The sequence below is a fragment of the Centropristis striata genome, chromosome 20 (assembly GCF_030273125.1).
Source record: "Centropristis striata isolate RG_2023a ecotype Rhode Island chromosome 20, C.striata_1.0, whole genome shotgun sequence".
NCBI classification, from domain to species: Eukaryota; Metazoa; Chordata; class Actinopteri; order Perciformes; family Serranidae; genus Centropristis; species Centropristis striata.
Window position 1 is genome coordinate 26980075 of NC_081536.1, and position 25449 is coordinate 27005523.

Below are 25449 nucleotides of genomic sequence, written 5' to 3' on the forward strand. Positions count from 1 at the left end.
TGTGTGTGTAACTAAAATCACATAATGTTACCTGTGTGTGTGTGTGTGTGTGTGTGAAGCATGTGTATCTGGAGGAGTGTGCAAGCTTAAGTGCGCGCGTGTGTGTGAATGTTCCAGCACAGTGAGAGCAGCCAGTGGTGGACAGACTGTAATTTCTGGCCTCGAACAGAAAGCATTTTTGGCAAAACCATAATACGTAAAACTCTGACAGCTTTACCAGAGGATTGTGAGTGGGAAGACAAATTTTCCTACGTTTCTATGTATAAATTATTTCTGTAGAGTGGAATTTGCGGCCCGGAGCGCAGTTTTCAAATTTATTTTTTGACATTTTTTCTCTCCCTCTACACATTATAATCTCAGAATTTCTCCAAAAATGATCATGGTCATTGAACAGGGATTGATAAAAAACTATATGACCTATCGAAAAGTGGATTAATACACCACTACACAAGACTTGTGTCTACTGTTAAAAATGTAAATGGAGTCTCTAGGTGAAATTATGCCAGAGAAGTAGATGTTTGAAAATCTCCAATTATTGTTCTTTTTCACTCATTTTTTCGGCCGTCCTATTCACTTCAATGCAAAAACTTACGTTGCAAAAAATTTGTATTCCATAGGGAAAGGTAATAGCACACCCATCCTGATCAAACCGCAGGTTTTGATATATAACGAGTAGCGGGACAAAATTGGAAGAAAGAGAAAGAGGAAGAATAAAAAATCTACAGTATAACAATAGTGCTCGGTGCGATTGCCCCGTGGCCCTAATTATTGTTAATAAATGTTGAAATTATACATTTAAAAACATTGTAATGTAATATAATTTGCAGTTTGTTGAATTCCCCAGTATCCTAATAGCCAATGGACTCGTATGGTAACAGCCATGTGTTGGACACAAGCTGCTTTGTGACGACCAATTGACTAAGCAACTAGTCAATAGTCAACTGTCTAAATTCCAACTACTGATAGAAATACACAGCTGATATGAGGAATCAGCAGATGGGGAGGTGCAGTACTGTTCCAAAGAACCATCCTCCATCATGGCTTGACTTTTTGGCACATGAGCTTTCTTATTACACACTCCATGTCATCCGTGTTGGAGTGATTTCTATTTCACTCAAAATTCAAACCATCACATGGCCAGTGGAAGCAAAAATAAATAAATATCCCAATTTGTTTTGGGATACTGAATTTGCATGTTGCTTGTCCTGAATTAAGTTGTCATCCAAAAATCACTTTCCAGATCTCACCTTTGTGTGGCTCGTCCATGTACAGTAAGTTGACAGGTTTACATCTTCAAGTGAAACAAGCAGGAATTGGTTCATTATTGGCTCTCGTAGCCACACTCAAAAACAAACCTGCTACATGCTATGTCGAAAGTGTTCAGACAATATGTTAAGTTTTACAAGATAGGAGACCTTAAGGATGAAGACTTTCTTTTGCGAGAGAAGAAGAGATGCAGAGATGCATCCCAGAGCATTCTTCAAGTATCCAGTGTTTTAATTCATTGATTGGGGGTTTTTGGACCAAATTTAAGCAAAAGAAGGAACTTCACATGCATTTGGAGGGACTTCTTCTAGTGGGGTCCCTTTGTCATCCTATTTGAAATAATAGAAATGGAACATGGAGAACAACGTTGGTTTTGTGGTAAGCACTTTTCCGTCACAGCATGAGGGTCACCGGTTCGACTCCGACTCCAACTGCGGCTTGTCTGCATGTTCCCCCTGTATCAGGTCCCTCGGGTTCCTCCCACATTCCCAAGACATGCAGCTTAGGTTTCATTGGTGACTCTAAGTTGTGAATTGTTGTTGTCATAGGAGTAAATGAGAGCATGAATGGTTGTCAGATAAGCGGTTGAGGTTAATGGAATAATGGATGGATGGAGGAATGGAAGTGTGGGTAGGAAGGTTATTATAGTTAACGAAAACTAACGAAATAATGAAATCTAGGATTGCAAAAAAAAGTTGTTTTTTTTAAAAACGATAACTAACTGAAACTGTATTGTGTGGTTACATAACTAACTAAAACTAACTAAAATTATAGTGAAAATGTGTTTCGTTTTCGTTTCTGTCAACTTTTTTCATGCATAATCCAGTGTTTCTTTAGAAAGAGGATTCAGTTAGTGAACATACAGGAACACATGGTAAATATGTTTACTGATATTTATGTCTACTCTCGAACCAAAATTCAAAACACCTGGAACTGTAAGAGTGAATAAGCTTATTGGGGCTGAGATGGATAAACCAAAGAAATAAAGGCAAAATGTATAATGACCTCTTTGAATCTCGCACCCAACACACAACCCATTAAAATAAAATAAAACTAACACTAAAACTAATAAAAACTAAACTAAAACTAACCATTTTCAAAAAAGAAAAACTAAAATAAAACTAGTAAACTCAATCTAAAAACAAATTAAAACTAACTGAATTTGAAAACAAAAATTCACAACAAAATTAAAACTAAAACTAATGAAAACCCAAACTATTATAACGTTGGTGGGCAGCTGTAGTCGTCATCACTGACCAAACACAGAAGATGTGGTTACACTCAATCTAATAAGTGGGGTTCTCTTAAAAAGAGACTACAACTACATGAATGCATGGAATCATAAATAGCGTATTATCTACGAATGCATGACGAAACCCTTTCTTAAATCACTCAAACAGCTGAATACCAGTGCAAAACAGCCCAAACCTCCCTTCTTCTCACTGTAATACATTCCTTTGTATACGCTCATATAACTGTGGAATCAATTTATCCTGAAGGTCAATACATATTGTGGTAGTAGTAATAGTTTTACTATGGAGATCAAATCGACATAACCTTTTTTTATGTTCCGGAAGATGCTGAACAATTGAAATCCTCCAAACCCTTTGGCAGTTTACTGTTTCCATCTGCTCCTTGTCCTTGTTGTTGGACATTTATTTGTTGCTTTTGCCTAAACTTTGCAACAACATTCATGTGAATTCTTTACCTCTCTTTTCATGCAAAATGGTTCTTGACAACAATACAATGTAGCTAACGGCCAGGGGTTAATTTTGTTGTGCAAGCTTTCCCCAGGGGAGCTATTTTTCTCTTGCCACCTACATCTATACCTCACTAATTCATGACCTGTCTGTAAACGCTTTGTTAGTAACAATGCCACCCCCGAAGCTACTGGCTTAAAGATCAGAATAAGAAGCGCTGTCATTCGCAAATTTCCTTTGACAAACACACATAATTACAGGAATTAGCCTGCTATTTTGTCATTAGCCTTCACTTTCAATGAGCCAATAATGAAAAGAGAAACAAGAGTCAGAGACAAAGACGGATGTCTTTAGAGGATTTCAAGACACTTTCTCCCCCCACCTCTTAGCCCACATATTCAATTTGCTGTTTTATTAATATTATTAATGTAGTCAAGCTTGAAGCTTTGAAGACGAGAGTTTTTTCTTCTGATTGGTATTGTGTGAGCACTGATGGCTCAGCTAAGGGGAAGTCAGAGCAATTTCAAATGCACTTTGTTAGTGGCATGATGAAAATGGCAGCTCGCCTTTTTAAAGCCGTGTATTTGCAAGCGTGATTACGGGGTGTGTGTTCAAATAAATGAAGCCAAAACAATGACACACAATCAGGACTTCATAAGCCAGCAAAAGGCCATGGACAGATTAATAAGTGCTTTGCACACACACACACACACACACACACACACACACGTAGATGCCTTTTGGAATTACAGATATATGTGACACATTAGACAAGAGTTTGTCCGGGACCATTCTGTATCCAAATGTGCAGCAGAAAGCAGTGATCTCACCATGTAATTTACTGTTGATTTGTGTTTGCACAAATGGAGCCTGATGTCTTTCAACATTAATAAGGGTAATATTTACCCTCTCCTTGTCCTGACAGGCCGTGGCAGTGAGGAACAGTTAGATTTGTGATGAGAAGACAAGAGACGCTAACAGTTGGACATGTGAAGTATCCCTCGTACTCCTGCTGTAGTTGAGCCTGTTAAAGTGACAGTAATAACACTGCAGTAATAGGGAACTATAAATAGCAATGAAGTTGTCAGAGATGGTTTAATGTGATTTTATGTGAATTCTCAGTCCTCTACAAAGACAGACAAATAATGAATGGAGATTGTAAGCTTACACTTAAAGATGCAGTCCCTGATTTTGTCCCAGACCTTAGTAAATACGTAGGATATATTATACGTTATCTTCATCATATCTTCATATTGCTTTGCACTGACTTGCTGTGTGTTGTGTGGGCACATGAATGGATTATGAGACAATGGGCACAGACATGTAAAGCCCCCCACCCCTCCTCTATAGGAGCCTGACTCCCAGACTGAAAGAGACATGAAATGTCATGGCTTTCATTTTGCATCTCATTGTCGTAGTTTGTTGCCTCTTTGTAGAGTCTTTGTGTTGCTATTATGCATTCCTTTGAAGTAATTTTCTCTTTGAGGTCATTCCGTTCCTCCTCCAAGTAGATTTGCATGTCTTTGAGGTTGTTTTACATTTGGTTTTGGTGTCTGTGTGGATGTTTTCCATGTCTTTGGTGGTATGCTCTAGTATGGAATCTGTATAGTATTGTCTCTCTGTAGTCGTCTAATGTCTCTTTGTAGTTGTTTTGAGCCTATTTGTGGTCACTTTGTGTCTCGCTGTGGCTGTTTTGCATTTTTACATTCATTCTGCATCTCAATGTGGATTCCTCTCTGGTTATTTTGCTCTCTGATGAGGTTCTTTTGTAATAATAATAACATTTAATTATCAATTTTAAAGCTATTTCAGGTAGATTTGTATGTCTTGCTGGTGTTTTGATGTCTGTGTTAGTTTTAGGTCTTTGTGGTAGTTTTGAGTTTCTCTTTTGTCATTTTTTGTGTCTTTGTGGCATTATGTATCTCATTTTTGCATTGTTTTCATTCATTTTTATTTCCTTATGATAATTTTAAGTTTCTTTGTGGTGTTTTGACTTTTGATGTGGCAGCATCTCTCTGTGGAGATTTATTCTCTTTGTAGTCATTTGATATATTTACAATAGAGAAAATGGGTTTGTTTAGCCTTGCCTTTATTTTGTTACAATATTTGCTAAACTGAAAATGTAACTCGTGTTTGTCAGTTGACTTTTGTTTTCTAAACAGCTCCAACAGATTTTGATGCTGATTGGGGGAAGACACTGACACTGAACCTTCTATTCTTCATGTACAGTGTATTTTCTGCACCAAGGCCAAAACCTGTGCCTTGAATTTTTTCATAATTCCTTATCTCCCCGGTTAGTACAAACATGCTTAAGGAAAGCTAGTTGACTTCCCAGCTGATCTGCTTCAGTCCTCTTCCTTCGCTCCCCTCTTTTGAGCCTCGTCAAACACAAGACAATGCACAAAAGATCAAAATGACAGAGCTGAAGAGGTCTGAATGTGAAATGTTTATTGAAACTCCCTGAGTAACATGGTGATCATGGTTGGTTATTGGCATGGAAGCACAGTCTGGATCCCATTCTCCACCACATTTTCTGTTCCGCAGAAGACAATGCTGTGAAAGAACAAAAGGAGGAAAAATGAAATGAAAGAGACTGAGGGAGATATTATAGAAGACAATGTGAATGAATGTTTTGGTTTAAGTATCTGATTTAATCTACCTCATACAAAGATGTCTAAACCACTGTTTTTTAAAGTGCGGGTCCTGTGTAGCAGGCTTAATTTTAAGAGTTATATAGAGAAGATACAGGCTTGATATGAAACTAGAAGATCTAAGGAATCCATTGATACCAATATACCATGTCAGGATATCATGTTGGCTAAAGTAAGGCTATTTTAGGGAGAAAATGGAGATTTTCAAGGGGGCCTCCCACAAGTTTAGGGGTTTAGTTCAGTTTAAGGCAAAAACCAAATTGTTTTTGTCATTCATTATTTTTGGTTATCGCATACGAATATTTGGAGTATCAATGGAAAGCTGAGACTCTTGTGTATTCAATGAGTCGAGTTTTCTTCATGTGGGATGATGTCAGTCATCAGTAGCAGCCAGTTCATTGCAGTGAGGGCATTTCTTGTAACTTGACCTCACTATAAAATGACTTTCTGTGACCCCCAAACCAAATCCATTGGCGATATTGAAAAAAATGTAAATGTTTGTAACAAATGGTATCAACTGCAAAAATGGACTTATGGAATAAAAAAAAATGGAATAATGTTCTGAACGCTTATACGCCTTAATAGGTTAAAAAAAAAAAATCATATAAGTCATTTTTATTACTGATTTATGACTAGAACAACTTGACACAGTGCTGAGCTACAACTCAAATTAATTCTCAGGTTCACAGCTTTCAGATGATGTACACCACTGTGGCATTTACTGTTGACCTGCTATCTCCCCCTAAAAATACGCTGCTCACCACCCCCAATTCTCAACAAAAGGGGGCTGAATGATAAGGGTTTTAATATATGTCCTTTATAACAGAAGCTTTATTAAGATGTGTATTTGATTTTTACCATCATAACGGTAATGCGATTTAACCCTTTGATGCACAACATGGGTCTAAAGTGACCCAATATGTATGAGTTTTTATGTTCTATATTTTTGCAATAAATTATTTTCATCATTAAGTATTCCAGGTTTTCTTCAATTAGTTTTTGATCATCATACATCCTAATTTAATGTTATCCTTTATTTTATTTTTTTTAAATAAAATCCCTTTTAGTGTGTATGCATTTTTTTTTAGCTAAGTAGCTTGCTAAGCTAACTACTTAGCTAACTTCTTGGCTATGTAGTTAGCTAAGTAGTTAGCTTAGCAAGCTACTCAGCCAAGTATTTAGCTATGTAATAATACAAAAACTTTTTTTCTTCATAATGAAGAGGCAAAATGGAAATAATGATCTGTTGTCATCAAAAACAAGATATTTAAAGAATACTTTGAATATTAAATCATAAAATATGTTGATATCAAAAGATAGAGTACAGAAACACACAGCAAGCATTAAATAACATGGGAAATTAATGCGGGTCATTTTTGACCCATCTTGTGCATTATAAGGGGTCAAAGGGTTAAAAGAAATTGCAACAGGGGGGTCCACGCCAGAGGCTAATCCTATATGGGGTCCTTGGCATGGCAACGTTTGGGAACCCCTGGTCTAAACAGCAGAGGCTCCTCTAAATAATCTCTCTTATTACTGACAAAGAAATCCTAACATGCGCTAATAGTATAAAATCTGTGTAGACTCTCAAGCCAAAATAAATTAACACAAATAATCACAAAAATAATAAATCAGTCAGAATTACATTGTAATTAGTACAGTTATATCCAGTTTTGATCTGGCACAAGTAAAATATTTCATCATCATTACATATGACATATGACATGTGATGTCATAATGATGTAGATGTAAATACGTAAGGTGAAATCTTCAGCATGTCACCCTACCCCCACCCACCAGCTGCCCTCACCACCACACAGCTCTATGGATAGTCTTTGCTGCCCTCTAGTGGCTAGTCCACCACATGTACTGTAGCATAGTGGGAGTACAGGGAATCGCTTCAGTATGACAACAGAAACAAGCTCTGTTTATCAATTATTATGAATGTCAACATTTTTCCTTCACCTCCAATGCTGCTTGTGGTCCCTGAGACCCAGGACTATTAGCTTTTTTTCATCTTGATCCTTCACAAGTTTTTCTGATTTCATGAGAACTGCATGTATATTTTTTTAATGATGCAATATTGTAAGAAACTAGACTCAGACAACCCAGCTGTAAAACATGAATAAATAAATGTCCGTCTGTGCGGTTCTGACAGTAGTGTTTACACGACATTAACTATCATAATTTAGTAGAATTTCTCCCATGAACTTAACAGGAAGTTCCATCTCCCTTTCATCTAAAGGATCCCAAACATCAGTAACTGTACAAAAAATATACTTTCTGTTTCCTTTTTTGCAAATTACTTTTTGGTAAACAAAAGAAATTTACACTAATAAAAAATGTATTATTATAGGCATTATATAAGTTATCTTGGTGTACAGGTAGAAGGAAACATTTGTTCATTCATAGACTGTGTAAAATATATTTTGTTCCCTTGTTTGGTGTAATTATAATGACTTTGATCTGCATTTTGTCACCATTTGTAGTCAAGAGAAAACCACTTTGATTTTATTGGGGTCAGAAGAGAGAAATCCATTTATTTCAAGGGAAAACTTAATTTTGCAATTGTTATGATTATTATTGTTGTTATCATTATTATTATTATTATTATTATTATTATTATTTATTTTATTTTATTTTATTTTATTTTATTTTATTTTATTTTATTTTATTTTATTTTATTTTATTTTATTTTATTTTATTTCATAATTTCTATTACAATTATAGATGCAAAAGTCCCAAAACTGAGCAAGACACCTAACCCCCACTGCTCCTAGCATGCTGTGTTCACTGGTGTTTAAAAATGATGTGTTAAATGCAGAGGTTGAATTTCCCCATTGTGGGACTAATGAGGGAATCTTAATCTTAATAACTCCAAATAACACAGACAAGATTAATTTTTTAGAGATGAATAAATTAGTAATAAGTAAAAACTAACTCATGGTCATATAAAAATATCAAAAACCACTGCTAACATAAATAAAGTTATACACTTCATACTATTTACTATAATACCTTTTTTTCACAATTTTCACTGCCATTGGTTAATTTTCATATTTGGTATCATTATTACCAGTCTCATTTAGCAGTATCATGCTGAATTCACCAAAATGTTTTTAAAAAATTCACAAAGAATGAAAGAAAATGTACTAAATGATTGACAATCCCATACCCATAAAAAACAGATTATATAAGCCTAAACTGTTTCTGTCCACCAGTTATATAGAAAATGTCGGATGATAAACAGGATAAAAAGTGTGAAGAGTGCCACCTGAGAGTAGGGAAAAATCAAACTTACGTCTTCTTGTCTTTTCCTCTTTGCAAGTCCACCTTGGATGCACCGTACTTGGGTTTCATGGGGTTAAAGATGTGGTTGTTCCACCGAAACTTTACCTCTGTCACATCACCCACATCCACCTCAGCGTCGATAAACATCTCATAGTTCCATCCAGACATCAGTGTACCCCTGGAGAACACATCACAACCACAACTTCTCAACAACTCTATTTCCTTGGATGATTTTAGAGCGCAATCTGAGCACCAACACTTGTAACAGACATGATGTTCACTCATTCAAAATGTCCATTATACCATATGCTACTAGTACTTTAAAGAATTTGCATTTTCATTACAGTTATATACACATACTATACAGTTTGTGTATCACTCTTACTGTGAAATTTGATGTGTGACAACAAAAGGCCACACTGCAAAAAAGTGTGTCCAAAAACATGATAAAAGCACTAAATCTGAGGGAAATGATCTTGCTGCATGGACAGATAATTTCACTTGACAAGATTTCTTGAATTAAGATTGTTAAATCTAGAAATAAGCATGTTGAACGCTTAAAATAAGAAATTAACTCTTAAAATAAGCTAAATTAAAGCTACAAGCAGCGATGAACTGGCCCGAGCAGAGTGCACTGACAATTATTTGTTTCTTACCAAGATAAAAAAAAAAACTTTAGATGTAGAAGTGTTAGATAATTTATCTTGTTTTAGGAGTTATTTCTTATTTTAAGCATACAACATGCTTATTTCGAGATTTAATAATACAATCTTAATTTAAGAAATCTTGTCAAGTGAAAATATCTGTCCATGCAGCAAGATCATTTCCCTCAGATTTAGTGTTTTTATCTTGTTTTTAGACACACCTTTTTTTGCAGTGCAGGGAGTCACATGATCAGACAAGAGGCGCTAAGGTTCTTCAAGCTCCCTGGGCTGGACTACAAAGAGAGACAATCCTGGACAAAAGAGGCAGGTCCACCTCAACATCACATCAGTCGTGAACAAACAGAGTGATAATGTTCTTACACATGAAGCTGGTACTCCTTAGTGTTCTGATTGTCTCCAGCGAGTGCCACATACAAGAAGCCTGGGTTAGGCCAGCTGGGACCATCCAGGGTTAGAATCATTTTGTAGCTGTAACCTGGAAATGAAAAGGAATAGTAAGCAGCACATTATTTTAACCATAGCTGCAGATATTTTCAGTCTACCTGCTGTCAACTTATTGTGGCTAGAGTAAAAACCTTGGAAATTAATAAGCTTATTGCTGGCAAAAAATGACCAAACACATCATCTATTGATACTTAAGTTACTCAAGTTGAGTATGTTTCGCTTCTGCACTGGTAAATTCCAGGAAAAGCCGTACACTCTAACATTGACAAAAATGTTGGCTTCTGTCAGTTCTGCATTTGTTTATTAACAAGCTGCATTTGAATTATTAAAACTTAATATTTTGGAAGGATAATGTGGCATAGATTACTTTACTTTCACTCAATACAATGGCTAAAATTGCACATTGACATTGTCCAGGCAAGGGCAACATATCATTCAAACTTCCCACGGTGACTTGAGACTCAAGGATGACAGAAAAATGGTTGGCCTTCATGCAATGCAAAGCATACAATGTGATCTAAAAGGATTTTTACTGGAGACAAAAATGGTAGCAGCCCATAGAAAACTTAGCATGTTATCCTTCAACTGAGCTGAAAGTGTGAAAAACATCAAACCTAGATATACCAAATTTTCTCTGGATAGTAGTATATATAAATATGTTTCAGAGGTTCTTCACCGTGAAATCTAAAGGCCACACAGCAGAACTAGTGTTGTTGTTTTAACTTATATTTATATGATTGTATTGCATGCTTTTAAGTTGAAATAATTGGTTTAATGAAACTTGCACTAACTTCCTGTCATGCCCACTAGTGTTGGGAAGTTCGAGTCTTTCTACTGACTCGGATCACTGACTCGCAGACGGTAAATTGAACAAATCTTTTTCTGAGTCATTTGGTTCACTTTAACGAGAGCCTCACTGTAGGCTTCTTAAGGGTGATGAAAAATAAGAGCACAGTTCTCAAACACTGAAGGCAACATGGTTTGCTTTAGATCACAAAGTATAATAAACAAATGTCACAACCAGGAGGTGCAAAAACCCACCACAGTACTGGGACAACTGGGATGCTGATCAGCGCAGCATTGTCATGCTCTACAGTGAATAGCTGTGAGTAGCTGTCACGTGACAAAAGAGCGAAAGGCAGATCGGTATGAATCACCAGTCGTGAACGAACCACTGTGCACTGCAAAAAAGGTTTGTATAAAAACAAGATAAAAACACTAAATCTGAGGGAAATGATCTTGCTGCATGGACAGATAATTTCACTTGACAAGATTTCTTAAACTAAGATTATTAAATCTAGAAATAAGCATGTTGAACGCTTAAAATAAGAAATTAAATCTTAAAACAAGATAATTAAAGCTGTAAGCAGCGATGAACTGGCCCGAGCAGAGTGTACTGACAATTATTTCTTACCAAGATAAAAACATTTTTTTATGTGCAGCAAGATCATTTCCCTCAGATTTAGTGTTTTTATCTTGTTTTTAAACACACCTTTTTTGCAGAGAGAGAAAATCCCCCCCTCTCCACTTTGGTTAGCATTGGACTTTTACTGTGCTTCATTTTAAGCCTTGACCTCACTTAGAACTTTTAGCATTTCTTGCAGTTTTAAGACTGGATTCCTTTGAATTGCTTTAGCCCTTGCTTTAACCCTGCTTTATGGTTGGCTTGTTTAGCACTCTGTTTATTGAATACTTTGAACATTTCACATGAGCTTAGGAATAAAGTCACTTATTTAAGCTCTTGAATGTTCTGTAATAAATCACTCTTGTATTCACCTGAGCAAACTTTAATTATAGAGCCTGCTCATCCACCTGCTTTTAAATAACCCTTTCCTCCCTTTAAACAAATTGCAAATCAAACTTTCCCTTCCCCTACATGTAGGTCACACTCTAAGTAAGAGAAGGTTACTTACGGCCAAAGGGCATTGAACTGCCAGTGTTGAGGAAGTACTTCGTCTTTGAAATGCCATCAGTCACAGTGAACCTGTCAGCAAGGTGGCCCATCAGAGGACATTTGTTGTCTGCACATGGGAAACACTTTCCCTGTAGAGACAAGGACATGGTGAGGTGTGAAGAATGAGCTCACTCTGTGATGGAGTGTGGAAGTCTTTTCCTGTCAGTGAATAGTGACAAAAGTGACAACCTTAAAATATTTTTTGCCCTATACGTCTTGAAAATGTTGCAGATTTCCACATTATAAATATGAAGGCTGAGAATCTTGCTGGTTTTGTGATTAGTTACTGTGTGGGAACAGGCTGAAGTTGTGGCTGTAAGCTATGGCTGCAGGAATAACACCAGAGAGCGTTTACGAGGTGAACGACAAGGAGGTGCTGTCATCTCTCAACAGGGACATAGTCATATGAGGTCATACTTGGCGCTCCCCCGGCCGCCTTTGATCGGGACATGTGTCCAAAGCAGGGATAAACTGTCATTAACACCAACAGCTGCAGACACAAGCCCTCCCCATGGAAGACATGAGGGAAGCCCATTTACATCGCCCCCTCAGCTGCAACAAAAATTCAATCTTGCCGAATCAACTTCTATAACCAAAGAAATGGTTCACAGACATATCAGTGTCATAGAGCGACAGGTGGCAGTCCCATACACACGCTGGGATGGTGGAGACATGGGCCCCTTCTCCCTCTGAGTCACCTTTGAACATAAGATGTCATCAAAAGCTTTGCTGGGATGATTAAAGCTGCACTATTTTTATGTACAAACTCAGCTAATTTTATATACAGCTTTCCATGCAACAGCAACTAGCACAAACAAATGGCCTGCTCTACTCTGTTATAAGTAATTACTGGATTTACTTGTGGGGGAGAAATGTATCAGTGCAGATCTTCAGCTTTGGTTAATATTTACATGCTTTTGACAAATTGCTAATTATCTTGAAAGTGTTGACTTTTGGTTTAACGCTTTATATTAAGGTCCTTGTAATAACCATTAATTAACAAGTAATAAGGCCCTTGTAAGTCCTTACAAGATGCTTATTAACATTACTGTGTGTTTATAGGCCTATACAAGTGTTAATAATGGCATTATAATACAGCTAAAAACAGGCTATAAGAGATGTATAACAAGAACATTAATAAAAGCCTCATGAGTATCTTATAATTCTTCATACTAGCATTACAAACACCCATAACCCACCCATTATGTCTTTGCCATGCCTTTATTAATCTTTTGTTTGCTTATTGATATTAAAATATACTTTATTGCTCATCTATTATAAGTTAACTATGCACTTGTTAACAGTTAACTATGCTTTTTGCAGCTAAAGGGATCTAAAGCAAGAACAATGCCTTATAACTTGTTAATTAATGGTTATTACAAGGACCTTGATATAAAGCGTTACCGACTTTTGTACCAGAGTCCAAAATGCAAGCTTTATTCGCTGTGTCTCACCATCTCATTTGATATTATCCTGTTCTGTTTGAGAATGCTGTGGCATGGTTTGACGTCAGTAATGATAATACAAACACAGCTCTTGAATAAACTAACCAGCTGAGCTAGTTGGCAAGGGGAGCGTGTCTATGTTCCCCGGGTCCTATGTTCCCCTCTGAACATAAGACCCTTTTTCCCCTGCTTTTCCCAAAAAGGGTCCTATGTTCCCCGGTCTGTTACTTTTTCCACCATTACTGCCAGACCCCATGGCAAATAGGCCTATGAAGGCATATGGGCTGTTGGATGCACATATGTAAATAAGCTAACCCTAACCCTAAAAGGAAAAAGCTAAGCCTTGATGCAAGACAATATGATTAGGAATGGGAATATACAAACATGAGTAATCCTAGATTTAAAAAGCAAAAAAATGAACTGCAAAGTAACCAGAAAGTTTAAAATGTAAGTTCTGGGCTGCTTGAGCTAAGGTGGGCCATGTGACGGTAGGCCTGCTGGCCATGCTGAGAGTCTACCGCAAAGACTGATAGATTGCGGGGAACATAGGACCCTTTTTCTGGAAAAGGGTTCTATGCTTCCCAGTATGTATTGCTACAGGGAAACATAGGACCCTTTTTGGGAAAAACGGGGAACATAGGACCCAGGGAACATAGAGATAACCTCTTGGCAAGCTAGCTTGGCTTGCTGTTGTGGCTAGTGTTAGCATGTAACCAGCTGCATGGCCTGCTACTGGTTAGCTTTTCAACCACTGAAGCTCCCAAGTCGGGTCGGACCGGGCCCTATGGCTGGATCTGAATAATAATAAAATATTGTCCTTTTGCCTCTCCTAACAACTACTCCGTGCATTCGAATAAGCATGAAATAATATAATTTGTATCAAGACATTTACCTGATAATTAGCTACTTTGCAGATAAAGAGTTTTCACACAAAACATAATTATAATAGGCTTAAATTGGAATCAAGTTAGCTCCATCTTACCTTAAAAAGCTACTTATCTAAAAATGTACCTGCCATATTAATCTAATAATATAAGATATACTGTATATAATAATTTCACAATCTGAAAGGGGCCAATTTGTATAATTACTTTTGAGAGTGAAGTTTATAATACTTTCATACTTAAGAGAAGTAAAATTTTGAATGTAGGCTGAATAATTGTAAGTATTTTAACATCTTGGTATTGAGGACGGTATTGTGTTTGTTAATGCTGATGCAGGTTCTTCGAAGCTACAGTTCTGTGCATTTAGATCATTCTACCTGAATCTATTATGACTGCAACTTAAATACTTTCGGTTGAACTCACTCAATTATTTAAAGACTTTGAATATGCCAAACCAAACAAGATATTTCAATCTGTAATGTCTCAATTTGCAGAGCTTGCATAAAAGAGCCACTTGGAAGGACACCAATGGAACCAGACACTTACATCAGCAAAGCTCTTCTTGTCAGAACAGGGGAATCCTACAAAGCCACTGGATTTGGCCATGCTCTCGATGTAGTACTCGTAGGCTCGGACATGGTTGCAGTCATCAAACTTAATGGTTCCTGGCAAAAGATTGGAAGAGGGATGTGGAGAAGAAATTAAAAGATGTGAACTCTGACCAGGGTCGTTATGCATTGCAGAACACAGTAAATATTATTTATTAGGAAGACAGAGAAGCTGACTCTGAGATAGGGAATTACTTTACATTTTATACTAGAATAATTTAATAATAATTAATTGAATCAGCACTGAAAATAAGTTTAGGTAGAAGTTACAGTTTTGAAAGTCAGCAGCAGTAATACAATATAAAGTAGAATCTTTAGACTTAAAGAGGTCACAGCTTGTGTTGTCTCTTCTAGTACAGGGCAAACACCAGGTGCTCCAAGACCTCCAGCTATGCAGCCCTGGCTCCCACTCTCCTTCTCTTATCTATAGGATCAAAAGTGGCACATTCAGCTGTGCCAGCCCCCCGCCCTCCTTCCTTACAGACCCAGGCATGGCACCAATGCTGCTACTTGAGCCTTGCTACTCAGCAGCACATTTCAAAAGAAGGCCGTCGTCATCCACATTAGAAAATATTTGCTCAGATAGGTTCAGCTGGAATACCTCTGCCTGGGTCTTTTATTTATTTATTTACGATCTTTCCATTGGGCTCTGCATTGTGAGTTGTACGCTTGAGAAAATAGGATGTATGAGTCACTGTGTTATGTATAGGAACGTGACTGTGATGAAGCCTGTTGACTTAAGAACACTGAAAGTGTACACTGTAAAAAAAAAGTCTGTAGATTATACGGTGCAAAACTGCTATACCATGACAGTAAAAGACCATAAGGTGATAAATGGATGAATTCAGTTTTAGTAACAATCAAACACCGTAAATGTGTATATCAGCCAAAACAGTATTTTTTAAAAAATACATTACTCCACTGTAAAATACACTGGCACCGTGTTTGTAACAAAAATATACTGTAATACATATACAAGACATCCCTGTATTTTTAGCATATATTTTTTGTAAAAAATACTTTTTCTCACTGTCAAATTTACTAAACAGCATATCTCTAACAAAAATATACTGTAATATTTAATGGTAAAATTTTTAATTTATGCAGCATTTATAAAGTATTTTCTTGTCAATTATATGGCAGAACAGCGTTTCTTTTGATGGAAAAACTTCTTTTTTTTTACGGTAAAATATGGAATAAAATCGCAATCTTGAACGTCAAATCAACAGTGCTAATATCATTTTACTGTGATGTTAGAAAAAGTTGCATCGTATTTATTACAGTAAAGTTCTGGCAACCACAGCTGCCGTTTTTTACCGTAAAAACAACAGTTGTTTTTTTTACAGTGTAGTGTGAGCATATTAAAATAGCACATCAAAGGTCGCATCATTTTATTGCAGTCCAATACAACAATACTGGACACAATACAACAGTATAAGACTGCAATAAATCCTACCTAACAACTAGACACAACAATGGAACAAAAGCCCAAAAGCCAACAAGACTGAATGTGAATGACTGAAGTCCTTGTTAGGGTGGCAGATAAAAACTAGACTGCTAAAATAATCATTGTGATTCATGTGTTTCCATCTCACCCTCCCAGATGGCGTCCAGGTTAGTGGGACTGCCTTTGTTGGGGGAGCATCCAGCCATGAGTTCTCCTCCGTTGGGGTAGAAGTCAATGTGGCCCACAGATTGTGACATGCCCAGACCTAAGAGGAAGGAAACAAAAATCAATTTTGTGCAGACACATGTGATTTTTATTTTCAGATTTGACCAAATTTTGTATAGATAATGAAGTATTACAAAACTTTAAAAAAAAAATGCATTTTCTTTCTGTATGCATTGTCTCATTTTAAAACTCTTCAATCTGAACTACAGTTTTAGAAAGTAGAAGAAGTAAAGACATTGAACTAATTCTTCCCTCTTTCTCATTCATTTTGATTAACAGTGATATGTACCAAGTTTGGTTTTGAAAGGAAGGCCATCGGTGTGAATGACATCAACAAAGGCAGCATCGCTGGTGTCCAGGCGCACAGATGCATTAGTGTCCTGGAAGTAAGGCTCAGTTGGGTCCAGTCCTGAGCAGAGGAAGACAGGTCTTAGATCACAGAGGGATTAATGGAAAGTCTTGTATTCTATAGCTTATTGTGTTATAAAAAGATTGTTATTGTGATATAATCGAAAATGTTCAAAAGATAGACAGAATTGTAGAAACTTATCTGTCTCCCAACCTAAATCACATGATGGACTGAAACAAAGAAGAACACTCTTCAATGTTTAAATGAAGATGGTGGAGATTGCTTTGGAATTATTATATAATAATTAGAACATTTCTTGGGATGACTAGACACAACACATTTTTATACACCAAAACTCTTTTTAGTATCAGCAATGATCTGCCAGGGTCATACTGACAGTATCTATCTATAAAAGAAAGAAGCGCCTGTGTGTGTGTGTGTGTGTGTGTGTGTGTGTGTGTGTGTGTGTGTGTGTGTGTGTGTGTGTGTGTGTGTGTGTGTGTCTTGCGCAGGGCATCCTCAATTTTGAAGATTTTTGAATTTTTAAAAAAATATGATTATTTACGTAGGACGTGTTGCGGCATTGCACTGTTTCCGATCGGACGCCTTTTAGGGGAGCTCCGCCCCATTGTGTGATAGGCCTACACCTGGTCAGTAACACAATTCACTCTGGATTTCCACCCTGACTCATCGCTAAGTCTATTTAGCCTACCTATCTTTAGGAGTTTTAAAGTGAGCTACAAGGTTCAATTTTCCAATAATATTCAAATAGTTTCCAGCAAATATCAATGTTTAATGTGTATGTGCTGGATGGTGTGTGAATACATATTTCCTACGGGCACTGCACTAGTGTATTTAAATATATCAAACAATAGACTAGTTATTGGCACACTGGGTATATGTCTAGCAGTGTCAAAGTCTGCTCTGTTGCCTTTTAATGTTCCTTATTGAAAATTGCTTGTACTCCTTTGACTTATTTTTCCCATTGTTTGTTGCTGGGTTTTTTTCTTCCTATCTTTGTCTGGTCCTTCCTTTTTCCATTCTTGTTATTTTAATTGCCCTATCTTTTCAAAACTGCCTATGGACAAGTGTTGCAAATTAGCACTTGTGCTAAAACACTTAAACAATGCATCTGGTCGGTCTAATGTAATTGCTATGTCCATATCAAATAAACACTAAATAATATAAAATAAACTGGTAATGGCAATACATTAAAACTAGGCATCTGTTACTGAAAGCCTTTCACAAAATGTAATAATAATAAAAAATATTGTTGAGAAAACTCAAAAATCTCAAACTTGATATTTAAAACCTTTTCCACAGTGGTCTCTTGTGTGTCCACAGTGAGTGACTTTACTATAAATGTACCTGTGATGCGTGCCAGGCCACTGATCCTGCTGCCAACGTCTCCAGCAGCATGAGCTCCCAGGCTGTGTCCGATAAGGTGGAACTTTTCAGCGGTCTGCTTGTAGTTGCCCTGCATCATGCAACGTGTATGTTAAATTTGAAGATACTGTATCTGTCACACATACAACATACAGTACAGTCTTTCAACCATAGTGTGTACACTGTAAAAAAAATAAAAAAAATAAAAAAAACCTGTTGTTTTTACAGTAAAAAACCCTCAGCTGTGCCAGAACTTTACCGTAATAAATACGGTGCAATTTTTTTCTAATATTATGGTAAAATTATATTAGCACAGTTGATTTCACGTTTAAGATTGCCATTTTATTCCATATTTTACTGTAAAAATAAATAAAAAATTCCATCAAAAGAAATGCTGTTCTGCCATATAATTGACAAGGAAATACTTTATAAATGCTGCATAAATTAAATATTTTACCATTAAATATTACAGTATATTTTTGTTAGAGATATGGTGTTTAGTACATTTAACAGTTAGAAAAAGTATTTTTACAAAAAATAAATGCAAAAATGATGGTTGATATATATATATATATATATTACAGTATATTTTTGTTACAAACACAGTGCCAGTGTATTTTACAGTGGAGTAATTTATTAAAAAAAAAAAAAATTTAAAAAACACTGTTTTGGCTGATATATACATTTACTGTGTTTCATTGTTACTGAAACTGAATTAACCCATTCATCATTTTACGGTCTTTTACTGTCATGGTTTAGCAGCTTTTCACCGTAAAATCTACAGACATTTTTTACAGTGTACTAAGAATGAGAGTGCTGTATTTACCATGAGGAATGTGATCATTGATGCCACCTGGGCAGCCATCACCCTGGCATTATTGACAGCCTGGGCATACTGAGTCTTCACACCTTTCTTCCACTCCACAGCGACGCAGTTCACATTCTCCCACTTCACCATTTCCTAGAAACAGCAACAAACGACTTTATGACATGTAGGCTTAACTTCACCTGTTCTCAAAAATATATATATTTTTTACTTACCCTATTTTTCAAAACAAAAGCTACAATGTGCCTCACAATAAAAAGCATTTCTAGCATGAAATATCAATCAGACAGGAAAGTTACAAACCCAAGAGAACAAAAAAAGAATGGACAATGAAAACTTAAGCAAAACAGCAAAAGCATCGGTTAATAAAAGCAAGAGAAGATAAATGAATATTTTGAATTGAATGATCTACTAGGGAACTGTTCCAAAATGTAGGAGCAAGGACAAGCAATACTTCTCCCTTCATGCACATGAAGAGACTAATATCCCAGGACCTTTTAAATATTTCTTAATTGGGCAGAGCATGATTGCACTAGCTTCTAAATATGAATGAAAACATCTTGTGAAGAGAATAAAATGTGACAACTAAACTCAGATTGATCTTAGAGGGTAAAGGTTCCACAACCTTTGTCTGGTAATAAGAACATCTAATAAATGTCTACAGAGCTCACTGTGAATGGTAGATGGTAATTAAAAGGAAAACGGTTAAAAAAGCATGATATGTGGGTTGTCCACAGCAACTGAGACACTGCATGTGTTTCTGGAAGATGTTTTGGTGAAAATGTAAAGCATTTTGTTTATTAGTCTCATTAACAAAATCACTTTCACATTAATTGTATTGTATTGGTACTGGAGCTAAAATGTCATAGATGGACCTCTGAAAAAGTAAAAGCTCAAACTGTCTGCATGGATTGATGACAAATGTGTGATCTGACCATTTAACCCTCCTGTACTCTTGGGGTCATTTTTGACCCCAAATGATTTTAAACATACGATTAATAAAGGTTTAATTTCATAGAATTGCTTGAATTTTCAGCATATGTGCCCCTCTGCATCCTTTATAGATAATATAAATTACGTGTTTTATATATTTTTATAGCATCCATGCTCCTCAGGGGTCAAAAAGGACTCCATGACATTAGACTGGTTGTAGGACATGTAGAAAAAAAAGATTACCAACTTTTTTTTCACCTTTTAAGGCAACTCATGACCAAAAAAATGATATATAATTTTCATATTCATATAGAAAGTTATCTTTACACTGCAAAAACCAACTGACAAAAAATGAGGAATAGGTAACAATTAAGCAAGATAGAATTAAGCAAATAATGCTTGAAACAAGTCAAATGATCTGCCAGTGCAGTCAGTACATTTTTCTTTGTAAGAATTCTTAAGTAAGTATACATATCTAGGCACAATGATAGCTTGAAATAAGTCCAAAAATACTTATTTTAAGCAATTGTTGCTTGAAAAGCCCAACTGTAGTAACATTAAAATAAGCCAGTAACAAGTACTGTAATGTACTCTAATATGAACAGTGTCAGTGTCAAGTGCATAATAATGCCTTTAACAAGCTGGAATTAACATGCAGTGTGTTTCTATAGCAAAGGAATTCTTCAAACCCAGCAATAGAAAAAGAAGTTAGTCGACAAGTAATACTGATCAGAGAATATGAGCTAAACAAACTCTGGACAGAAAAATCACAGTTTAAACCTGCTCAATCTAACCAGTGAGTAAAGGCTGCACAGGGCACAAAGGAAAATTTCCCCTCACTCAATATTTAGAGCCCAACTGAACCATTATGGTTGTAGTCACTGACACTCAAAACAAATTCTAAATAAAAATTCTATAAAACACAGCGTTGACACCAACTAAATGGAAGTTTGAATCTTTAATTCTTCTTTATTTGAAGCCAAGACAATGTCAAATATTAATAATACATTTGGTGTCTGAATTATACTGTTAATAGTTATTATCGAAGGAAAGAAGAAATATAAGCAGTTTATATGGTGCTCTCACTCTGTGTGTACCCAAATTCAGGAAATATGCACAATAGTACGAAAGACATTTCTGTATATTCTTGTCCTACTAACACCATCTGATCTGAGCAGACAGAAGCCTGGTGAAGACTTCTGGTTTGTTACTGCGGGGTTGCCAGGTTGGTTAAAAATAGTTAATAGCCAGAAAGAACATGAACATTGACAAAAATAAGAAAAAAAATCAACAAACCAGGCAAAACATTAATGGACCACAGACCACTGCACCTCATTTGGTGCCTAATTCAGTGTTACACTCAGTAGCTTATGTTTTTATGAAGCCTTTTGATCAAACTGTAATTATGTGTTCTTCTTTACATCTAGTGCTTCTTCAAAGAACATTCATGAAGGATTTCTTAAGTCTGTTCCTACTGACCTTACACATCTCCTGGGGCCAGTCCTCGTCTCCTTTTTTCAAATAACCAGGAATGATAAATCGAGTCTTTCCCCTTCCAAAGTAGTTTGATGCTTGGATGGTTTTGTCAGCCTTGATCTCCTGTTAGTTTCAATGAAAAGCAAAGATGAATGCATTATGGTTGTTTTAATAGTTTTTAATGCCTATAACGGCAGCAAAGAAGTGACAAAATGCAGAATAAAACGTGTGACGCTGATATGAGGCTAAAGCAGTCTAAGTTACTGTCTTCCATGAATCTTCCAAAGTCCCTCTTTGTATTACCTTCCCCTGCCAAAGATCCCCAAACACGCATTCTGTTGAAGCATTAAGAAATAATTACATTAAAAAAAATAATATAAAAGACTTTTACTGTGAATGGAACACACTATATTTTATCTAAAGCCTAATGTTGATCTCATCTCAGAGTCCTATGAGGGGTTCCAACTAAATCCCTGAACAGGCTCCAGTATATTCAAAACTCCACCGCAGTCCAGTCCCTGGAAGCACATCCCCCATTATTATCATTATTATTATTATTATTATTATAAACTATTATTATAATTTTTATTATAATTATTATTATCATTCATATTATTACCATTATTGTTATTACTATTATTATAATTGTTATTATTATAATTGTTATTATTATTATTATTATTATTATTATTATTATTATTATTATTATTATTATTATTATTATTATTATTATCATTGTTATCATCTGAACTTAAAATGTATTTTGGACCAAACAAGGAGGAAAGATTTCCATAACCAATAAGCCTATCAAGGTATGTGAATATTATTTTAATATGGAATTTTTTATATATTTTTTGTTTAATACATGTGAAAAATAGATACACACATGGTTTTACATACACATCTGCAATGACACACAACAGATCCTTGTTAGCTGCTGTAGCAAAAGAAAAGAAACCCTGGTCTTGCCTGGTAGTAGCGGTTCTTCTGGGTGAAGAGGAGGAAGCGGGTGCCGAGGTCCTCAGGTTTCCAGGGCAGCATGGCTACTGGTCTCTCAGGAGTGCCCCCCCAGGGAGGCAGGTCATTAAAGCAGCCCAGGTCATCAAAACAGACCTCGGCCGCTGTGGACATGGAGAACACAGCACTTAGATAACTCACTCATTCACTCACTAACTCTCAGTGGCACTCATCATGCAGTTTGTATCAGAACTGCATGATGAGTGCAGATCAGATAATAAAAAACATTATCCTTTCAATTCATGATGTTTTGAAGTGTTCAAATTCAAGTTTTTCACAGATCTTTCAAGAAGACATGACAGATGAACAAAAAAAAAACGCCATGTCTGAAGTAAAGCTTTTTGGATTATTTATTTATATAAAGGGGTCTTTTCACTAGAAATTGTGGGAACAATTTAAACCCATGCTTTGTAAAGACAAGGCAAAGCCAGATCAAACCATATATTAAATAAATATAAAAGCTTTATTGAAATAGTATTTTTTAAGTTACAAAGAGCTTCACTGCAAGAAAAGGATGTCTAAAAGATAAAAACACTAAATCTGAGGGAAATGATCTTGTTGCATGGACAGATAATTTCACTTGACAATATTTCTTAAAAGTGTTACATAATTTATCTTGTTTTAAGAGTTAATTTCTTATTTTAAGCGTTCAACATGCTTATTTCTAGATTTAACAATCTTAATTTAAGAAATCTTATCAAGTGAAATTATCTGTCCATGCAGCAAGATCATTTCCCTCAGATTTAGTGTTTTTATCTTGTTTTTAGTCATCCTTTTTTTTTTTTTTTTTTTGCAGTGTTCACATATTGGGCTACATAAATTAAATATGTATTTAAAATAAGGCAAACTGTAAAAAAAAAAAAAAAAAAATGTTTTTACTAAGCGCTCAAAACAATCCACATATTCAGCAGATCTGATAGAAGGGAGAAGGCTGTTCCAAATTTTAGGAGCTATGACTAAAAAAGCATGGTCACCTCTTGATTTAATATAAGTACATTAACTTGCTTAACTGTCTTAAAGATTCAGTAAAACAGCTGCAACAAGCTGATATGATGTGCAGTACTCTGTACTCACTTAGTTTGTTATTTCGGTTAAACTGAGTCCTGAAATTAAAGTCCACTTACCATATGATGCGCCAATGAGGAAGAAGAGCAGACTCCATATGAGTGACATCTGTGGACATATGTCCATGAGAATTTTTGGTTGCGAGAAGTGAAATAAAGAATTCAACATGACCATGCTGTGCACTTACCTTGAGACCAGTGGAGATGGTGAAAAGTACCAGCTCTGTACCACTTTAAATACTCCAGCCACATGTCCTTTTGCCAACGTAGCAGTGGGAACCACACAGGTGCCAGACATTCTGACATGTATGTCTGCCACCTGTGTCAAGAACAGGTCAAGAACAGGTTACTTAACAGTAGCGTGTATGCAAACATCATGCCTCCTCTTGGTCATCAGTTATTACCCTATGCAGGTATTTAGAGTTGTTTTTGATACAGTTCAGCAGACAGGGAGCAGCAGCTGCAGTCTGTGGCATTCTGGTTCTGACCATCATCAGGATAAACATGTGAAAGTGTTCATGAAGTGCAAAGCTACTTTATCTAATCTTATTCCAGCCGTGTCCCACAGCCACAGGCTGCTTTAGTACACTGACTTTATCAGGTCACTGACTGGCGAGTCACTGTTAATTCATGCTTTTATTATGAAGGAAAAGCTAGCTTTTAATTTGTTTTCTCCTCTTTTTTAAAAATCATATTCTTATTCTTATTCTTATTCTTATTCTTCAGTCATTATTATTATTATTATTATTATTATTATTATTATTATTATTATTATTATTATTATTATTATTATTATTATTATTATTATATAAGGCAGCATCACTGCCCAATACTTGACCTGACCATTCACCCAGGCACACACACGCACAAACACACACACACACACACACACACACAGGAAGTGATATAAGTAATAATATAAATAATATAAGAGAAGTTCATCATAACCTATCTAGGTTACAAAAGCTTGTAATAATACATATCATGCACATGTGACTGTTAAATGCAACCCATAAGCTACAACAACATAGCAGAGAGAAACCAGATTAATATGTGAACACAGATAATTAAGAATAGTCCTACAGTAAAGAAAAGGTATTCTGAGCAGAAAGAACAAACTAGACAGGTCTAAATGCAATGCAACAGTTTACCTTCATCTGATTTACATTTATTACAGAGCGGAGACATAAGCTTTGAATTTATGTAACACAACCTTAGAGTAATGAAAACAATGAATGACTGAATCAAATTGGATTAACTTAAATCTGCTATTTATCAAACAACTGAATCCAGGAGAGTGCAGAGCTCTCTGTCTCTCATTATATTCAGTCTGACAACACTGCCTTATGAATTAAATAATAAAATTCAGTATTTCACAAAGTTGATGATAAGGTTCTTACTCTTTGATGAGATAGATACCAATTCCAATTATTATTATTATTATTAGTGTTGAGAAATGCATTGAGGAAACCTTTAAAATTAAATTATCTGACTCCAACACAAAATCCTCACCTATTTCTCTGCGCCGATCGTTTGATGGGGAATGATGAGCAGGAGACGTCCGAGTTCTCAGTTTTACTTCATTTTATTACAATACGGTCAAGAAGTGTGCAGTCTCTGGGTTCAATCCACACGTCCCTGACATGACATTAGGCTGGTCAGTTCATGAGGTCTGGACCAAGTATATTTTCCCTAAAAACCAAGTTTTATAGCCTAACAATGTTTACTAAGAATGTAGGTAGAACTCTTTCCAGAAGGTGCCTCCCTCTCGATCCGTTGATTTGTCAGTTTAATCAATACGTGGACACGTCATGTCAC

General features: G+C 36.0%; 1 protein-coding gene across 1 annotated transcript; it reads right to left on the reverse strand.

Moving 5' to 3' along the window:
* Window positions 1-5400: 5400 nt before the first annotated feature.
* Window positions 5401-23926, reverse strand: LOC131958734 (inactive pancreatic lipase-related protein 1-like). Its single transcript, XM_059323914.1, has 13 exons — window positions 23820-23926; window positions 23692-23740; window positions 22520-22671; window positions 21554-21673; window positions 19142-19276; window positions 18298-18406; window positions 16870-16989; window positions 16504-16620; window positions 14847-14965; window positions 11931-12060; window positions 9934-10048; window positions 8919-9086; window positions 5401-5519 (listed from the first exon to the last, which is right to left on the reverse strand). The coding sequence occupies exons 2-13, from the start codon at window positions 23738-23740 to the stop codon at window positions 5453-5455; spliced, it is 1401 nt and encodes a 466-aa protein (XP_059179897.1). The 5' UTR covers window positions 23820-23926; the 3' UTR covers window positions 5401-5452.
* Between the last annotated feature and the right edge of the window lie 1523 nt (window positions 23927-25449).